Source organism: Primulina huaijiensis, chromosome 6, assembly GCF_012295235.1.
Source record: "Primulina huaijiensis isolate GDHJ02 chromosome 6, ASM1229523v2, whole genome shotgun sequence".
In the NCBI taxonomy this organism is placed as follows: Eukaryota; Viridiplantae; Streptophyta; class Magnoliopsida; order Lamiales; family Gesneriaceae; genus Primulina; species Primulina huaijiensis.
Window position 1 is genome coordinate 20,870,928 of NC_133311.1, and position 13,927 is coordinate 20,884,854.

The 13,927-nt window shown below is 34.5% G+C and overlaps 3 protein-coding genes across 4 annotated transcripts; 1 reads left to right on the plus strand and 2 right to left on the minus strand.

Moving 5' to 3' along the window:
* Positions 1 to 67: 67 nt before the first annotated feature.
* LOC140978176 (uncharacterized) lies at positions 68 to 5,015 on the plus strand. The gene is made up of 2 exons (XM_073443023.1): positions 68 to 3,054; positions 3,649 to 5,015. Exons 1-2 carry the CDS (start codon positions 2,430 to 2,432, stop codon positions 4,284 to 4,286), a joined length of 1,263 nt encoding a protein of 420 aa, XP_073299124.1. The 5' UTR covers positions 68 to 2,429; the 3' UTR covers positions 4,287 to 5,015.
* A 1,118-nt stretch (positions 5,016 to 6,133) lies between these two features.
* On the minus strand, positions 6,134 to 8,326 carry LOC140978644 (small ribosomal subunit protein mL103 (rPPR7)-like). 2 transcript variants are annotated; one of them, XM_073443842.1, is made up of 2 exons: positions 7,116 to 8,326; positions 6,134 to 6,523 (listed from the first exon to the last, which is right to left on the minus strand). In XM_073443842.1, coding segments are annotated over exons 1-2 (1,131 nt in total). In that variant the 5' UTR covers positions 8,246 to 8,326; the 3' UTR covers positions 6,134 to 6,522. The 2 variants fall into 2 exon arrangements, with proteins under 2 accessions (XP_073299943.1, XP_073299941.1); XM_073443840.1 differs by having other exon boundaries at positions 6,135 to 6,523; positions 7,123 to 8,326.
* Positions 8,327 to 11,625: 3,299 nt separating this feature from the next.
* LOC140978181 (uncharacterized) lies at positions 11,626 to 13,230 on the minus strand. Its single transcript, XM_073443028.1, has one exon. The coding sequence runs from the start codon at positions 12,859 to 12,861 to the stop codon at positions 11,803 to 11,805; it is 1,059 nt and encodes a 352-aa protein (XP_073299129.1). The 5' UTR covers positions 12,862 to 13,230; the 3' UTR covers positions 11,626 to 11,802.
* Between the last annotated feature and the right edge of the window lie 697 nt (positions 13,231 to 13,927).

The window sequence follows — 13,927 nt, forward strand, 5'->3', positions numbered from 1 at the left end:
CCAGTTTATTCTTCTGTTGTGGTAAATTTCATTCTGATAGTTCTGTTGGCTTTTGTTATCGGTTTGTTCATGGTGCATGCACCATTTGACTTACACTAAGCCAACAAAATTACTCTTTTTTTACCCAATGAACTAACTTGAACAATTTACTTTCCTTATGATACATCCAGATTCAAAGCTTGTACACTTCCGCATTTTTTTTGTGTTGGTCCGCAAGGCCTTTTAGTTCAAGTAATGTTGATGAAAGCATTTCCTAGAAGAGAATCGGACCGAATGGTATGGGATTATTGGTGGAATATTGTGCAAGTGAAACTGAGAGCCAATATTTGAATGTCCTCTGGAGAAATAGGGCCAAAACCAATTAAGTTTTCTTTATTCATTTTTGTGGTTTTCACTTGTAATGTCACACTATCAGTTAGTTACTTGTAAAAAACACTTTACCAGTTACTAAAGAGATCTGGGCAGTGCAATTTCAACTAAAATATCGACCATGGAGCTACCCTTTTTGATGATAACGTTGGTTGTGTTAGGCAGAGGGCTAACATAGCGTGTTTTACGAAAATGCATCAACATTATATCGTTCCTTTTACACGGTGATTATAATGATGATCCATAAATAGTTTCTCTATTTTGTGTACGGGTATTTTGCATAGTGTGATGTTTGAGGAAATACTTGCTATGCTAATTACTGAATGCTTAATCCTTTCAAGGATTGTAAAACTGGAGCTGCAGCAGGTTCTATCTGCATTCAGAATTGGCATATTCCTCCAAATAGGGTGATATTTGCGTCTTAATATCATTTTTTCTTTTTCTCATGATAAAAGTTGTGAAAAATTGGGATGAATTTGACTGTTTAATCTTTTTTCCTCAATGATTTCATTGTTATTATTCTTTTAGCTTTTGTAAATTGCTGCTCGACGCTTGTTATTGTAAAGGTAATCTTGATTGTTTCTGCTTCATCTTTATCTTTTCTAGAAGCCGGATGCTATCTTGTCTGTGTTGTATGTGGCAATGCATGAAAATGAGATCCTTCCCTGAAGAATCATAGCATTTATGTCCCTTCATAATGGAACGCTTATGAAAATTGTGTGTAATTGATTAAATGGTCAAATACAGATTGCTGATGGATTCGATCAAGTTAGCATTTTGAATTTCAATCTCACCCTTTATTGTCAATAATGCTATATATATTGTAGCTGGATATCGGTTGTTTTTTTTATGGTTAGATCAAACACACACCCATGCACGTATCAGCTCTCCTGACTCTATAACAAGTATCAACGTGTCTGCTAGTACATGGTTAAATTAGCTTGAGATACAATTTTTTACATTCCTGGAAAAAAGTGTTTTATGTTTTTACTAATAATATTCAAAATTTGTTTGATGTAAGGCAAAGATTTCCGATCTCCGTTGTGCTCGGTTTCTTTCTTCATTTTGTATTACAGCTATGAAGCAAGCACAAACTATGCCCCTAAGGCAGTGGCCAATGCTAGGATACAAGTTACAACTCAGGTTTTGTTGGTTTTGTTTTTAATACTACTAGCCAATGCAACACCCGACATCGAGGACCTGAGTTAGAAAAGATTACCTACTCAAATCCGGAAAAAATTATTGAATTAGAGTCATTATACCATTTCAACTAAAATTCTGGAAATGACCCTGCAGCGCGTTTTTTGACTCAGCAACACGACTCGTTTCCCGCAAAGGAAAAAACTTTCAAATGCATGTTTACTTTAAAGAAAACAAATTTAAAATTTTCTCCAAAAATATATCTTGTCATCCCACTTCGTTCTATCTCGCTCCCACTCACAATTTCTTAGATCCAATCCTTCCTCGAACCAGTCTAAAATCTTGACATCACAAATCCCAACATCGGAAAAACCAACGAACTATAATGTCAGTAGATACATAATAGCAAAACTTTTGATTTTGTTTAGCAGTATAAAATGGGCAGGAATCTGAACTGGGGCATGTGGCTAATTAATGCTTTGCATGAACAGTGGCAGATAAAGGCTAGAAGCAGTTGAATGTCACATTAATGAATATATCTAACATTTATGCCTTGTATTGATAACACCTACATTAACGCCAGGGTTTCACAACTCTTAATAAAATACAGAATAATTAGAAAGAAACAAAATTTCAAATGCAAACTATCAGAAACTAATTGGCTGCTTTGATAGTGTTGGCTTTGGCCCTTCTCTCGAGTGGTCTCTCTCAGTTAACTAGCACGTCTACTTAAAAAAAAACAGTGTCTATTCTTCAATTTAAGAATTTGATGCAAAGGGGACCGTGTTTGGTTTGGTTAGTCCTTTTCCGTTTAGATATCAGTTGCCAGTAATGTATGCTTCATATCGTAATAATGCACCGAAGAAACCAAAAATGGTGATTCTCGAAAGTTTGTATTTTTGACAGAGAACAAAGTGAGGATGCCAGCTGTTTGGTTTGCTGTAAAGAGGTCTCTGCACTGCAAATCAGAGCCCAAAAACGTACATGATCCAAATGCTAATGAAAGCCAAAATCTGCGCAAGATTGTGACCAAGAAAAACAGCGGCAACCGTTCGGGCTGTTCCAGGTCTATTGCAAATCTAAAGGATGTGGTGATTCATGGAAGCAAGAGGCATACAGAAAAGCCACCAGTGTGCAGCCCGAGATCCATCGGCAGCAGTGAACTCCTGAATCCGATAACTCATGAAGTTGTGCTGAATAATTCAACTTGTGAACTCAAGATTAGTAGTACAAGTTACGATTTTCAAGGAGGACGGAGTGGTGGCGGTGGAGATGAGGATGTTTCGGATTTTGTGGGAATCTTGAAGCCTGGAACTCCTGGCCCTGGGCGACTGCACCTCGGCACCGGACAGAAGCCAGGTGGCTTTGGAAGCCCAGTTCGGAGGACGTCTAGTAGCCTTTCCAGGCGGGCTTCTGGATTCGGTGCAATTGTCACAAGGCCAAGGTGTTCTTTGGGGGGAGATTTTCAATTGTTTTGTCATAAATGCGGTGAGAAATTTGTCAAGTGGGAAGCTGTGGAGGAACATCACCTCTCCAAACATGCCGGTAAGATGTGAAGTTTTGATTTTAAGCCGTAATTTTTCATTAATTTTCAAATTCCTTCCGCGTAATCTCATTTAGATTTTGATACAAATGTTCATCCCTTTAAGCTTAGCGTTGCATATGCAGTGCTTTTATTTTAATGCACTTTTCTCATGTTTCGTCATCAACGGCAGATGTCAGCTAAGAAATTATGGTTTTGGGGGACTCTCTTTTCGAATTTCACCTTTCATCATGATAGCAACAAGCACGCAAAAGTTCGACACAATGAAACTAACTGGCTATACCGGATTAGTTTGGTAGTTTGGTTTCTTTATTTCGGTAAATCAGCTAGAATTATCATAAATATCAGTCAGTCTGATTCTATTTCAGTTTTTTTTTTTTGTTTTGTTTTTTCAAATTTGAACATGAACTTTTTCATGAATCGATTCGGTTATTTTTTGGTTTGGTCAATGATGGAACCGTCACCTCTAGTGATGGTGGCTTTTCAGTTCCTGGTGTTTGTCTCAATTGGATTGTGTAAGCACCATCTCAAAATACATCAGCTCAATTTCAGCCTCCCACCAGACAACTTAATTTCTTTGCACATTTGTGTTTTAGTTACTGAACTAGTTGAAGGAGACTCCTCGAGAAAAATCGTGGAAATAATCTGCCGAGGCAGCTGCAACAAGCCAGACAACTCCTCCAGAGGCATCGAAAGAATCTTGAAAGTCCACAACATGCAGAAAACAATAGCACAGTTTGAGGAATACCGTGAGCTGGTGAAAATCAAAGCCAACAAACTGCCCAAGAAGCATCCACGCTGCATGGCTGATGGGAACGAGCTTCTACGATTCCATGGCTCCACCCTCGAATGCTCATTAGGCATGAAAAACACCCCCGCCCTCTGCACATCAGACACATGCATTGTATGCCGGATTTTGAGACAGGGGTTTTCGACCAAGAAAGAATCAAGTAGTAACAGCATTGGTGTGTTCACGGCTTCTACCAGCAGTCGAGCATTCCAATCAATCCAGATCGACGAAGAAAGAGTCCCATCCATGAAGAAAGCTCTTATTGTGTGCAGAGTCATAGCAGGAAGAGTGCACAGGCCTCTTGAAAATGTAGAAGAGATTGCAGGCCAATCGGGTTTTGATTCGTTGGCTGGAAAAGTAGGGCTTCACTCGAATATCGAAGAACTTTATTTGCTCAGCCCCAAAGCTCTGCTTCCTTGCTTTGTGGTGATTTATAAGCATTAGAGGCGATATAAGGAATGAACAGGAGCACTCACTCCACAGATGAACGATTCTGTCGCTGCATTATTACATCATACTATCCTAATAGTTTGGTAAAGCAAATTCTGTTTACCTTCTCCTGGATTACGTGTAGATTCCTTGAACTTTGTTACCGTACATTTTTTCCACAGTTTAAACCTTTGGGTTTATATGCGATAGAAAGTGTAAATCTCTTCTTTTTTTCCCCTAAAAAAAGATGCGAAGGAGTTTAGAATCACGAGCAATTATTATATTATGTGTTTTATTTCATTATGTTGACCATATTGGTCAAGTTTGTGGTAACTTGGTTCCTTGCAAGCAGTGTCAGTTCCCTTTGTATCTGAATTCTAAGGTAAACCTTAAAGCAAATGGATATCTAATTTCTTTGAAGTAGTGAGGGATCATCATATCAAAGGATGAGATAATTTATCCTGCAAATAAAATGCTTGTTTTTCTTGCAGTTTACACACTTTATGGAAGCAGAAAAGTTCTAGTCCTGTTCGCGGTTTGTGCATTTTCAATCAATGTTTTTGCTTCAAGTAACTGTGGGTACTCTTGACAAGGCTAGTGTGCTTCGAGCTCATTCATTTTCAGAACTTCTTTCGATGGAGATTCATCTCCAAGAATAGCTTAAGCACTCAAAGTTCCATCAGAAAGCTTAAGAATTCGAACCAGTTATGCACACGAAAATCTAAACTATTTTCCCAGCTTTCTTCTTGTTTATTTCATTCTAATTCCACAGACAAGTAAAAGCACAATGTAAGATTCAAGTCTCGAGCTACTCAGAAGTGTTTCAGAAATCCCAATACCAAAAAATATAAATCCCTCAACATTTTTTTTAAAAAAAAACTTGTGGGGTTACATGATTCCTAACATATAAGATCTTTTTGGGTGCGTTTCTTTAACATAATTTATCCCTATTACAGTTGATCATATCAACGGGCCTAACGATTTTATTCAGGTGGATTAATTTGAAACCAAACAAACAATGGATTTAGATTAATTAGCTCATTTATAATCACGTCAATTAAACATGTTTGAAAATATCCAAAATTAAAGTATGCATACTCAAGTTTCTTCATATATTAATGTCTTAAATTTGAGATGAGACATCGAGTTTGAGACCAAATTTTAACAATTTTATTCCTCAGTTTAAAAAATGGTTAACTTACACATTTATGACAAGAAATATAACTTATTCAGTTTTGGACTGTATGTTTAAAATCATAAACATAATATTATCATTTGGCTATGTTATGTAAAGTGATAAAATGAAACCAAATCCGAAACCAAAATATTGTGTAATCGAAACTGTAAATTAAGGTAAATTAAGGTTGTAGCATATGATAGTCAATTAATTTATGTTATATTTGGATAGATGAATTTAGAACTATGGATTTCAAATTTATAATAACAAATCAATTGATTTTTTTTTTCGATAAATTCTTCTGATAGTGAATTTTAAATTCTAACTAGTTATGTTTTGAATAACTGAATAAGATTTCAAATTTATCAAAAAAAAAAAAGAAGAATATTTCAAATCCAGATGCAATCTTAATTTAGACATAATTCATTTGATCGGATTTATATAAATATTTTAGCCCTTATTTTATTTGCAATAAAATTAAATATTTATAAAATTTTGTAACATAATTTAAAAATAATAATGTTATTATTTTGATCCGCTCCTATTAATATTTTATATTAAATAATTCAAATTATAATCAAACTAAAAATTAAATTGTAAACAAAATCGAGACGAACAAATAAATAAATAAATTAGGGCTTCCAATTAATTTATTATTTAGCATTTGTTTTTAGCTGCCCGAATAACAAATAGGCCGAAAAAACCCTACGACGACTCATTTCGGAGTCTGCCATTCTCTTCCCCTCTTCGCTATGGTAAAGCAGCTTCTGCAGTTGAGCTTGCCCAGACCTTTTCAAGATCAGTATCTGATCAAGCACTTGGTGATCGATTTTCCGGGTCCAAAGGTCTTCAGAGGCCTGGTCAAATCCCTTTTTTCCAGATTTACTGGTCCCCATATAAATGGCTACTAAGTTAAGTTACAGTGAGATCTTAAGACCTTTACGAAAAACGAGAAATCATACGTGCTCTGGAGCATTTATAGTGCAAGCTGCATCCAAGGCATATTGTATTGATTGATAGAAATTTGGTTGCTGAAATCTGGATTCCCGCACCTCAAATCAACCAAGGACAAGCCCTTACAAAAAGAAATGGATGTAAAAATAATCATTTTTAGTTTGAAAATGATTGTAAGATGATATCATAATTATAGGCTCGATTCTAATGAACTGAATATATTGGTGGCAATTGTACCGTCACGGTTGCTCATTTAACCAATTTGAAATCATGATGTCCAGCTCGACTTTGGGATTAGCTTTCAGCTCTTATGCAGTCGATCACAGTTCTGACTAATTAATGATTCTATTCAAATATTGAGAGCATAATCCAAATGTCTTTCTTTTGTGAAAAATTATTATTTGGATTAAATGTTTAGCACCTTTTGCATTTGCATATGTGTCCCTCATATCCATCCGTCCCTGATAAGAGCATTTACGTGCAATATGCATTTCGCAATTTCAACTTGCCGGATTCAAAGTACTTGTTGAGCTTAGGACGTTGAAGAATACACAACATTCAAACGACGAGAACATCAAGGGTAAAACCAAAAACTAACTTCTACCAGATGAATGACGGCTTAATTGTAGAAAGATTGGCCTCACTTCAAAGGGGCATCCATGTGCAACTCACATGATTTTTTCTAGCTAAACAAAAGATGCAAATGAAACTACTAATCACCTGCAGGCAATGAGTTCCCATCGGGTAATCTACCCTTCGAGTCCTTCAACTTCAAGAGTTCCTTTGCCTTTTCAGCTTCTGATTGCTCAAACAAAGCATCAGCTACTTTCTGCATCAACCCATTCGAAACGGGCCTTTTCATGTCAACAGATTTTATGCACAACTCGTGTGCAAAATCAACATCATTCTTGGAACAAGCAAATGGAATAAGCGTCGCATGTGTGAAAAAATCTGGCATGTAATCATTGCCTATCATGGAAGCGTACCACTTCTTTGCTTCCTTCAAATTCCCTTCATCCACAAACCCTTTGATCATGACATTGTACGAGTAATGGTTCGGCTGCAGCCCCCTTTCCTCCATCTCTTTGAGCACATTTAAGGCTTCTGATACCCGCTTCTGCCTCATCATTCCATGTAATCGTGAGTTATAACTCCTTACATCAAGAACGACTTCCTTCTCTTGCATCAAACTCCAAAAAGTTTCAGCTTTGGAAAAATTGTCAGCATCGCCCTTATAGAATGAGCCCAAGAGAATGTTGAAAGTAATCAAATTTGGCTCAATACCATTTTTCTCAATCTCGTCCAACAATGAAACAGCCGCATCCATAGATCCCACTTCGCAAAAAGCTTTGATCATGGTGTTGTAAGATATTATATCAGGCTCTATCGATAATTTTCTAGGAATTTCTCGGAAAAGCTCGCCGAATTTGTCAAACTCCTTTGAAGCAATGCAGGCTGCCAAAAGGGTATTAAAGGACAGTACACTTCTCGGACAATTTAGGTCCGGCATTTCATCGAACAACTGAAGGGCGTGATCGAACATTCTGGATTCCCCATAAAGACATATGAGACGAGCAACGAAGTGTTCGTCGGTGATGTCAGGATACTGTTTCTGATGATTGAGTATGTCATGAATGGAAGAGAAGCGGTGTACTCTGGCGAGGCGGTTGACAATAATCTTGTATGCTAAGCGATTACGGCGGAAGTTGGTGGAATTCGACTTTTTCTTGAATCGGTCAACGAGGTATTCGAGATGATCGTTGCCAGAGAGAGTCGGTGAGGTGGTGCCAGTGGGTCTCCGCTGAAAAATCTGGCGGAGGCGGCAGCAGAGATTTGAAGACATCGGGCATTTAGAACATCACCGATAGATCCTAATTAACCTCGGAGTTCGTTAAACTACAGGTGCGTGATTACGTTGTTTCGCTGTCCGATAATGACTTCTAAATAAGTATCGATTTAATGTTTATTATTTAAGTTTGTGGCAAATTGTCTGTCGACACACGTACAGTATAATTTAATTTGCAAACCATATTCTTAAAATTCCAGAATATCTAAAACAAAATGAAAACATCATAAATCAAACAAGTATGGGGAACAACTCTCCCCACTTAACGTTTGTATAATATTTTTTATAATTGATTTTATTTATATTTAAATGATTATCAAAATATAATTATAAAAAATAGTGAGAGACTACACTGTAATTTTGATATATAAATTAAAAATCAAATTGAGAAATAAAAGAATAAAAAAAATGACTTCAATAAGAATTGAACCTATAACATAACCCCAACAAACAATGACTCTATCCGCTAAACTACACATAACTTGCGTTAAAATTTTAACATTTTATTAATATATATAATTATTAAAATAGGCCATAACATCAAAGTTAGTTACTCGAAGTGTCTCAAACTTAATAAAGTAGTATAGATATAACCAGCTGTTCTAACTAAGATTTAAATACTACACAAAAATGACAAAGATGAAGTGCGAGAATAAACTTTTAGAATGTCAATAAGAATTCCCTATGTAATATTGAAAAATAATATACATAATTTTATACAAATACAAAATCACGTATGCTATATGGCTTCGTATTTCATTCACTGAAGAATTCCCAATTATTTTCTATTTTCTAGGACGATAACCAATATCGTCTTCTTGGAGACTCTCAGCCTTTAGCTTCCACAAAGTATTATATCTCTACTATATTGTCAAATAACGGTGCCCAATAATAAATATTATTGTTCATTTAAATAAATATATACAAATATTATTGTGTTCATTTAATAAAAATCAGAAAAAAATGTATTTTTGATATTATTTATTTGTGATTTCGATAATTTATATTATCATACTTCAGTTTTAAATATTGTATCTTTTTTTTTTTTACAATTTATTCATTTTTTTATTGAGAATGTTGATGTAACTACTCACGTTACGTTAGCGTCAAATTGAAAAATGACTAAAATCATCATATTAACATACCAAATTGAAGCACAATTTTCCCTAAAATTATGACAAAAACTCGTTCTATTAAATTCACCGCCTCCCTTAACCTCCCCCACATTCTCAAACTTTTAATCATATTTCTCTTCAATCTCATCATGATCAATAATTAAAAAACTATAAAAATAATTAATTAACCTTATAAAAAGCAAATGACTGCATTCACTGCTGGGGTCGGTGTGTGTGTGTATATGTACGTAGCTATGTAAGTATTGATATATAAAGGCACTACCCCAAAAAAGTCTCCCTCACGCAGCACCTCACCTATATAACAGCAAATGCAAAATTCGAACACATTTCACCAAGAATTTTATTCAACGGTCAGTACCCAATAATTTGGTTATAAGTTAGATGGGTTAATGAATTTTTAATGCTGGGAAATTTAAACTTTTAATATATGATATGTCATTCTTTTTTTAAAAAAATTATTTGCGTAAACTAGTTCATTTGCATTAGTATATCCCATTCGGCCAATATTCTTAATTTATTCACTTCTCCCCGAATGTGTTCCACTGGGAAACCTCGCAATTTACTAACTTTTTGTTTTTAAAAATTGCCGATTTGTCTCTTAAAATTTTGGAGTAACAAAAATGACCTCATTTTCCACTAAAGACTCTTCCTTCTCCACTTAATGTAAACCACCACCATTTACTATTTGTACGTGAAAAATTGTAGATTAGAATTCATATATTTCCACAGATACATGCAGCCATATTTATTTCCAGGATCGGGTTTATAACTAAATGGCGGGATTCTTTCTTTATTGCCTATTAATTCTTGCCGAGATTTTCACTTTTCTTGGAAGAATGAGTGAATCCAGGATCTTAACAGAGCCATTATTGTTCCAGGCTATGGCGCCTGCTATTCTTAATGCAGATGCATTATTGGGTCCAAATCCAGGCCTGGATCCAACGAATGGTGGGACGAATACAGGAGGAGCTCCGGGGATCACTCATAAGTTGACGCATCATTCAGTTTACAGGTCTGAAGCTGGTGGAGAAGTGATTCTTGTGGGATTTGCTACAGCTTTGGTTGTTGCTGTTGTCTGCTACATTCGGGTTACGAGAATTAGAAAAGATTGTTTTATCCGCTCAGGATTCGGATGTTGTTTCGTATTGTATGCAAGATAGATGTGTATTCCCTCAACTCCTTCCTTCTCTTTGTAGCTAATTCTGAGATTTTCTTTTAAATGGCATTGTGAAATATATATAATCTTGCTCTACTTGGTTTTTTTTCGTTATATATATATTTGATGAGAGAAAATTCTCGAGACAGCCAATCAATGAAATGTAAAAAAAGGATTCTTGATATGGTCTCACGAGTTTTTATATATGATACGGCTCGATCCAATCTATAATTTTCATAAAAAATAATACATTGATATAAATAATAATATTTTTCTTCATTTGAGTCGGACGAAATATTCTTCTAACAAAATTGATTTGTAAAACGATATAACGATAATTTCGTGAATATTAAATATTCAATATTATATTAATAATGTCAGATTTGTATTTTCACATAATAATTCAGGTGTATTGTAGGAAAAAAATGTGTTTCCCGTTTTACGAACATTATAAATATCGAAGTCCAATAATGTGATATACATCATTGTTAGGGTTTGCAATCTAAAACAGCAAACATGTAGAAAATCACCGTAAAATGTGTAGATGCTTATTTCATCACAAATATAAGATCATCATGATTTTCCCCACACGCAACTATAATTAATTTTAGAAATGGATTTGAATTATAATAAGATAAATTAAAATATTTACAATTTCATCACAAATATAACATCATCATCATGACATAATAATTTTCTGCTTATTCTTTTCCTGCTCAAATTCTCATACTGAGGTTTGTAAAGGCCAAATATAATTATAAAAAAATTATATTCGATGGTATTTTTAAGTTTATAGAATATTAATTAATATTAAAAAGCCCTAGTGAATTAATTTTTGCAGTTGTTTAAATTGATTTAATAATTATTTACTAAACAATCTCGTAATATATTGTTTAAAAATATAATTTTTTATGCACACAACATTTGTTTTTATAATAAGTTACTAAATAATTATATATATATATATATATATATAAATTAAAATTTACTATTTATTGTTTCAAAAAAAAATTATTATTTATTTTACAGGCATGCTACGTTAGTCTTGTTCGCTAGTATTATATAAAGTAACAAGATTATCAAGGGAATGGAATATGACTAATAATTCAATTACAGAAATGCCTTTTTCTTACAACAATAATATTCTCGAACAATTTCAAAGGTAATAAATACAATTTTAGTGCATTCCTCATGTAAAATACAAGTGATTAAAGTAAAAGGCGTTGCGTCAATTTATTAATCAAACGTCAGAGAGGCACAAATTACTTGCGCATATAACTCTCATACTTAATTTCTTGATGATGATGCTGAAGATGAAGATAGTTTTCATTTTCATAAATCACTGGACTTCCAAAAAGATAATCTGCAGCAAGTTGCCATGGATCCCTTCTGCTTTCTTGATCACGAATTTCTCCAAAATTATCCCTTTTCTGCCGCTCGATCTTGTCTAAACAAGGCCAATAACCAAATATACTTTCACACAGATCCATAGATTCCAGGCCAGAACCATATGAAGTTTGCCATCCAATTTTATCATCATAATCTTCATTTCTTCCATTCCCAAATCTCTCATCATCATGTTTTTTATGAGAGTTGTCACTCGGGGGGGTAGACTGTACTGGCTCGCCGATTTCACCATGTTCACCAGTACCTGTAACCTCGTCTCCATTTCCAAAATCATCTGTTTCTTGATCAGCTTCTTCGATTGTAATTGGAAGCTTTGTTGAGAGGTTATCTAGATCATCTTTTCTATAGGGTGAAGGTATGGACCCGTAATCAAAACCATCAAACGAAACAACGTTGGGACGAGGGGTAGACCGTGGATAACAGATTTCATCAGAAGGAGGCAGAGGGCGGCCGTAGGTTGTAACGGGATCATACCCGCCTCTGTATGGTTCCGGTGAGTATTCTTTGTATTCGGGTTCGTTGAGTTCTTCTGTAGAGATAGAATAAGAGATCTTGGATTTTTTCTCTGAAGAAAGTGATGGATCATACTGGAGCAGTTTAAGCTCAGTGCAGTGGTAAACAGAGTAATTTATTCCTGATTGATTCACATACCGGCTATAATATTCATAATCAGAGGAATGATTTTCAACAGGCGAGTACTGCATCAATTTGGGCTCGGTGTAGACCATGTAATTAGATATAGATGGAGTGATGAAATAATTATATTCACTAACCTTAGGCTCGTTGAATTCGTACCAAGAAGAGGTCGAAAACGAGGCCTGAAATGGAGTTGGAACCATGTTGTATTCAGAAGACTGGTATGGAGTCGAACAGAAATCATCTGTGTGACCATCGTAGTCGCTATAGAAGGCCATTAAGAATCAAAATAAGCCTCTTTGTAGATCTCTGAAAATCAAAGAAAATGGAGGAGAAACACAGTGGGAGAGATGGACTACTTCCCAATTGAAATGGTAGTTGATGTTTTAATTTTAGCCACTTGCTTCTTTGTTCTTATCCACTTGTACTACATTCTAAAGGAAGATTAGACAGTAGAAAAACGTTTGGTACGTCCGCTATAGAGAGATTTACCAAGATGTAGTCACTTTATACTCGGTGGAGGAAAAAGGGATTAGTTTGAGGACAAAGTTCATGTGGCTCTCTTCCTCTAGTTCATGAATTCCAAAGCAATGACGGCGACAGTTGACCTTTCGCTTTGTTTTTCAGACTTCATTTGTATTCAGCAAAGACGGTATCACATGGTTTCAAGATCTGAATTCAACATTGCAATCTGTAGGTAACAAGGCAGGTGAACATGGCCATTCTTTACGCAGCCCCTCACCCTTAGATCCGTGCTTTTTATCTTTTTATTATTACTAGCATAAAAACAGCTCATATTCTAAATAACTAAAAATTAAATTAATAATAAAAATATTTTTTACTCTTTGTATATTGATCATCCAATACATCAAACAACATTTCGTTCGGAAAAAAATAAATCAAAACAAATTATAAGAATTTGGAATAATGATTTGTCAAATTAAGTACTAAATTGAACTAACATAACAATACAAATACAATGATATGAAATGATTTGAATTGATTAAGCAATATAAAAGTGTAAATAGAATTATATGAATGTATTTTAATTAATTACGCAATATAAGGGTGGAAGAAAATATTTTAATATATGATGTTGATATTTATCTACTTATTACATCAATTAATTGATAAATATGGTCCTAAAGTTAAAAAATTACATATTAAAAATCTAAAATAGTACTTACTTATAATTTTAGAATAACTAAGAACATGTGACAACAAATTTCATTTTAAGTTATTTTTTAAATTATAACCACGTAAATATTGTAAATTATTTTTTTATTTTCAATTATACATATTATTTATTTTGAGCATAATACCCTCGAGGTAAGTTGAAATAAA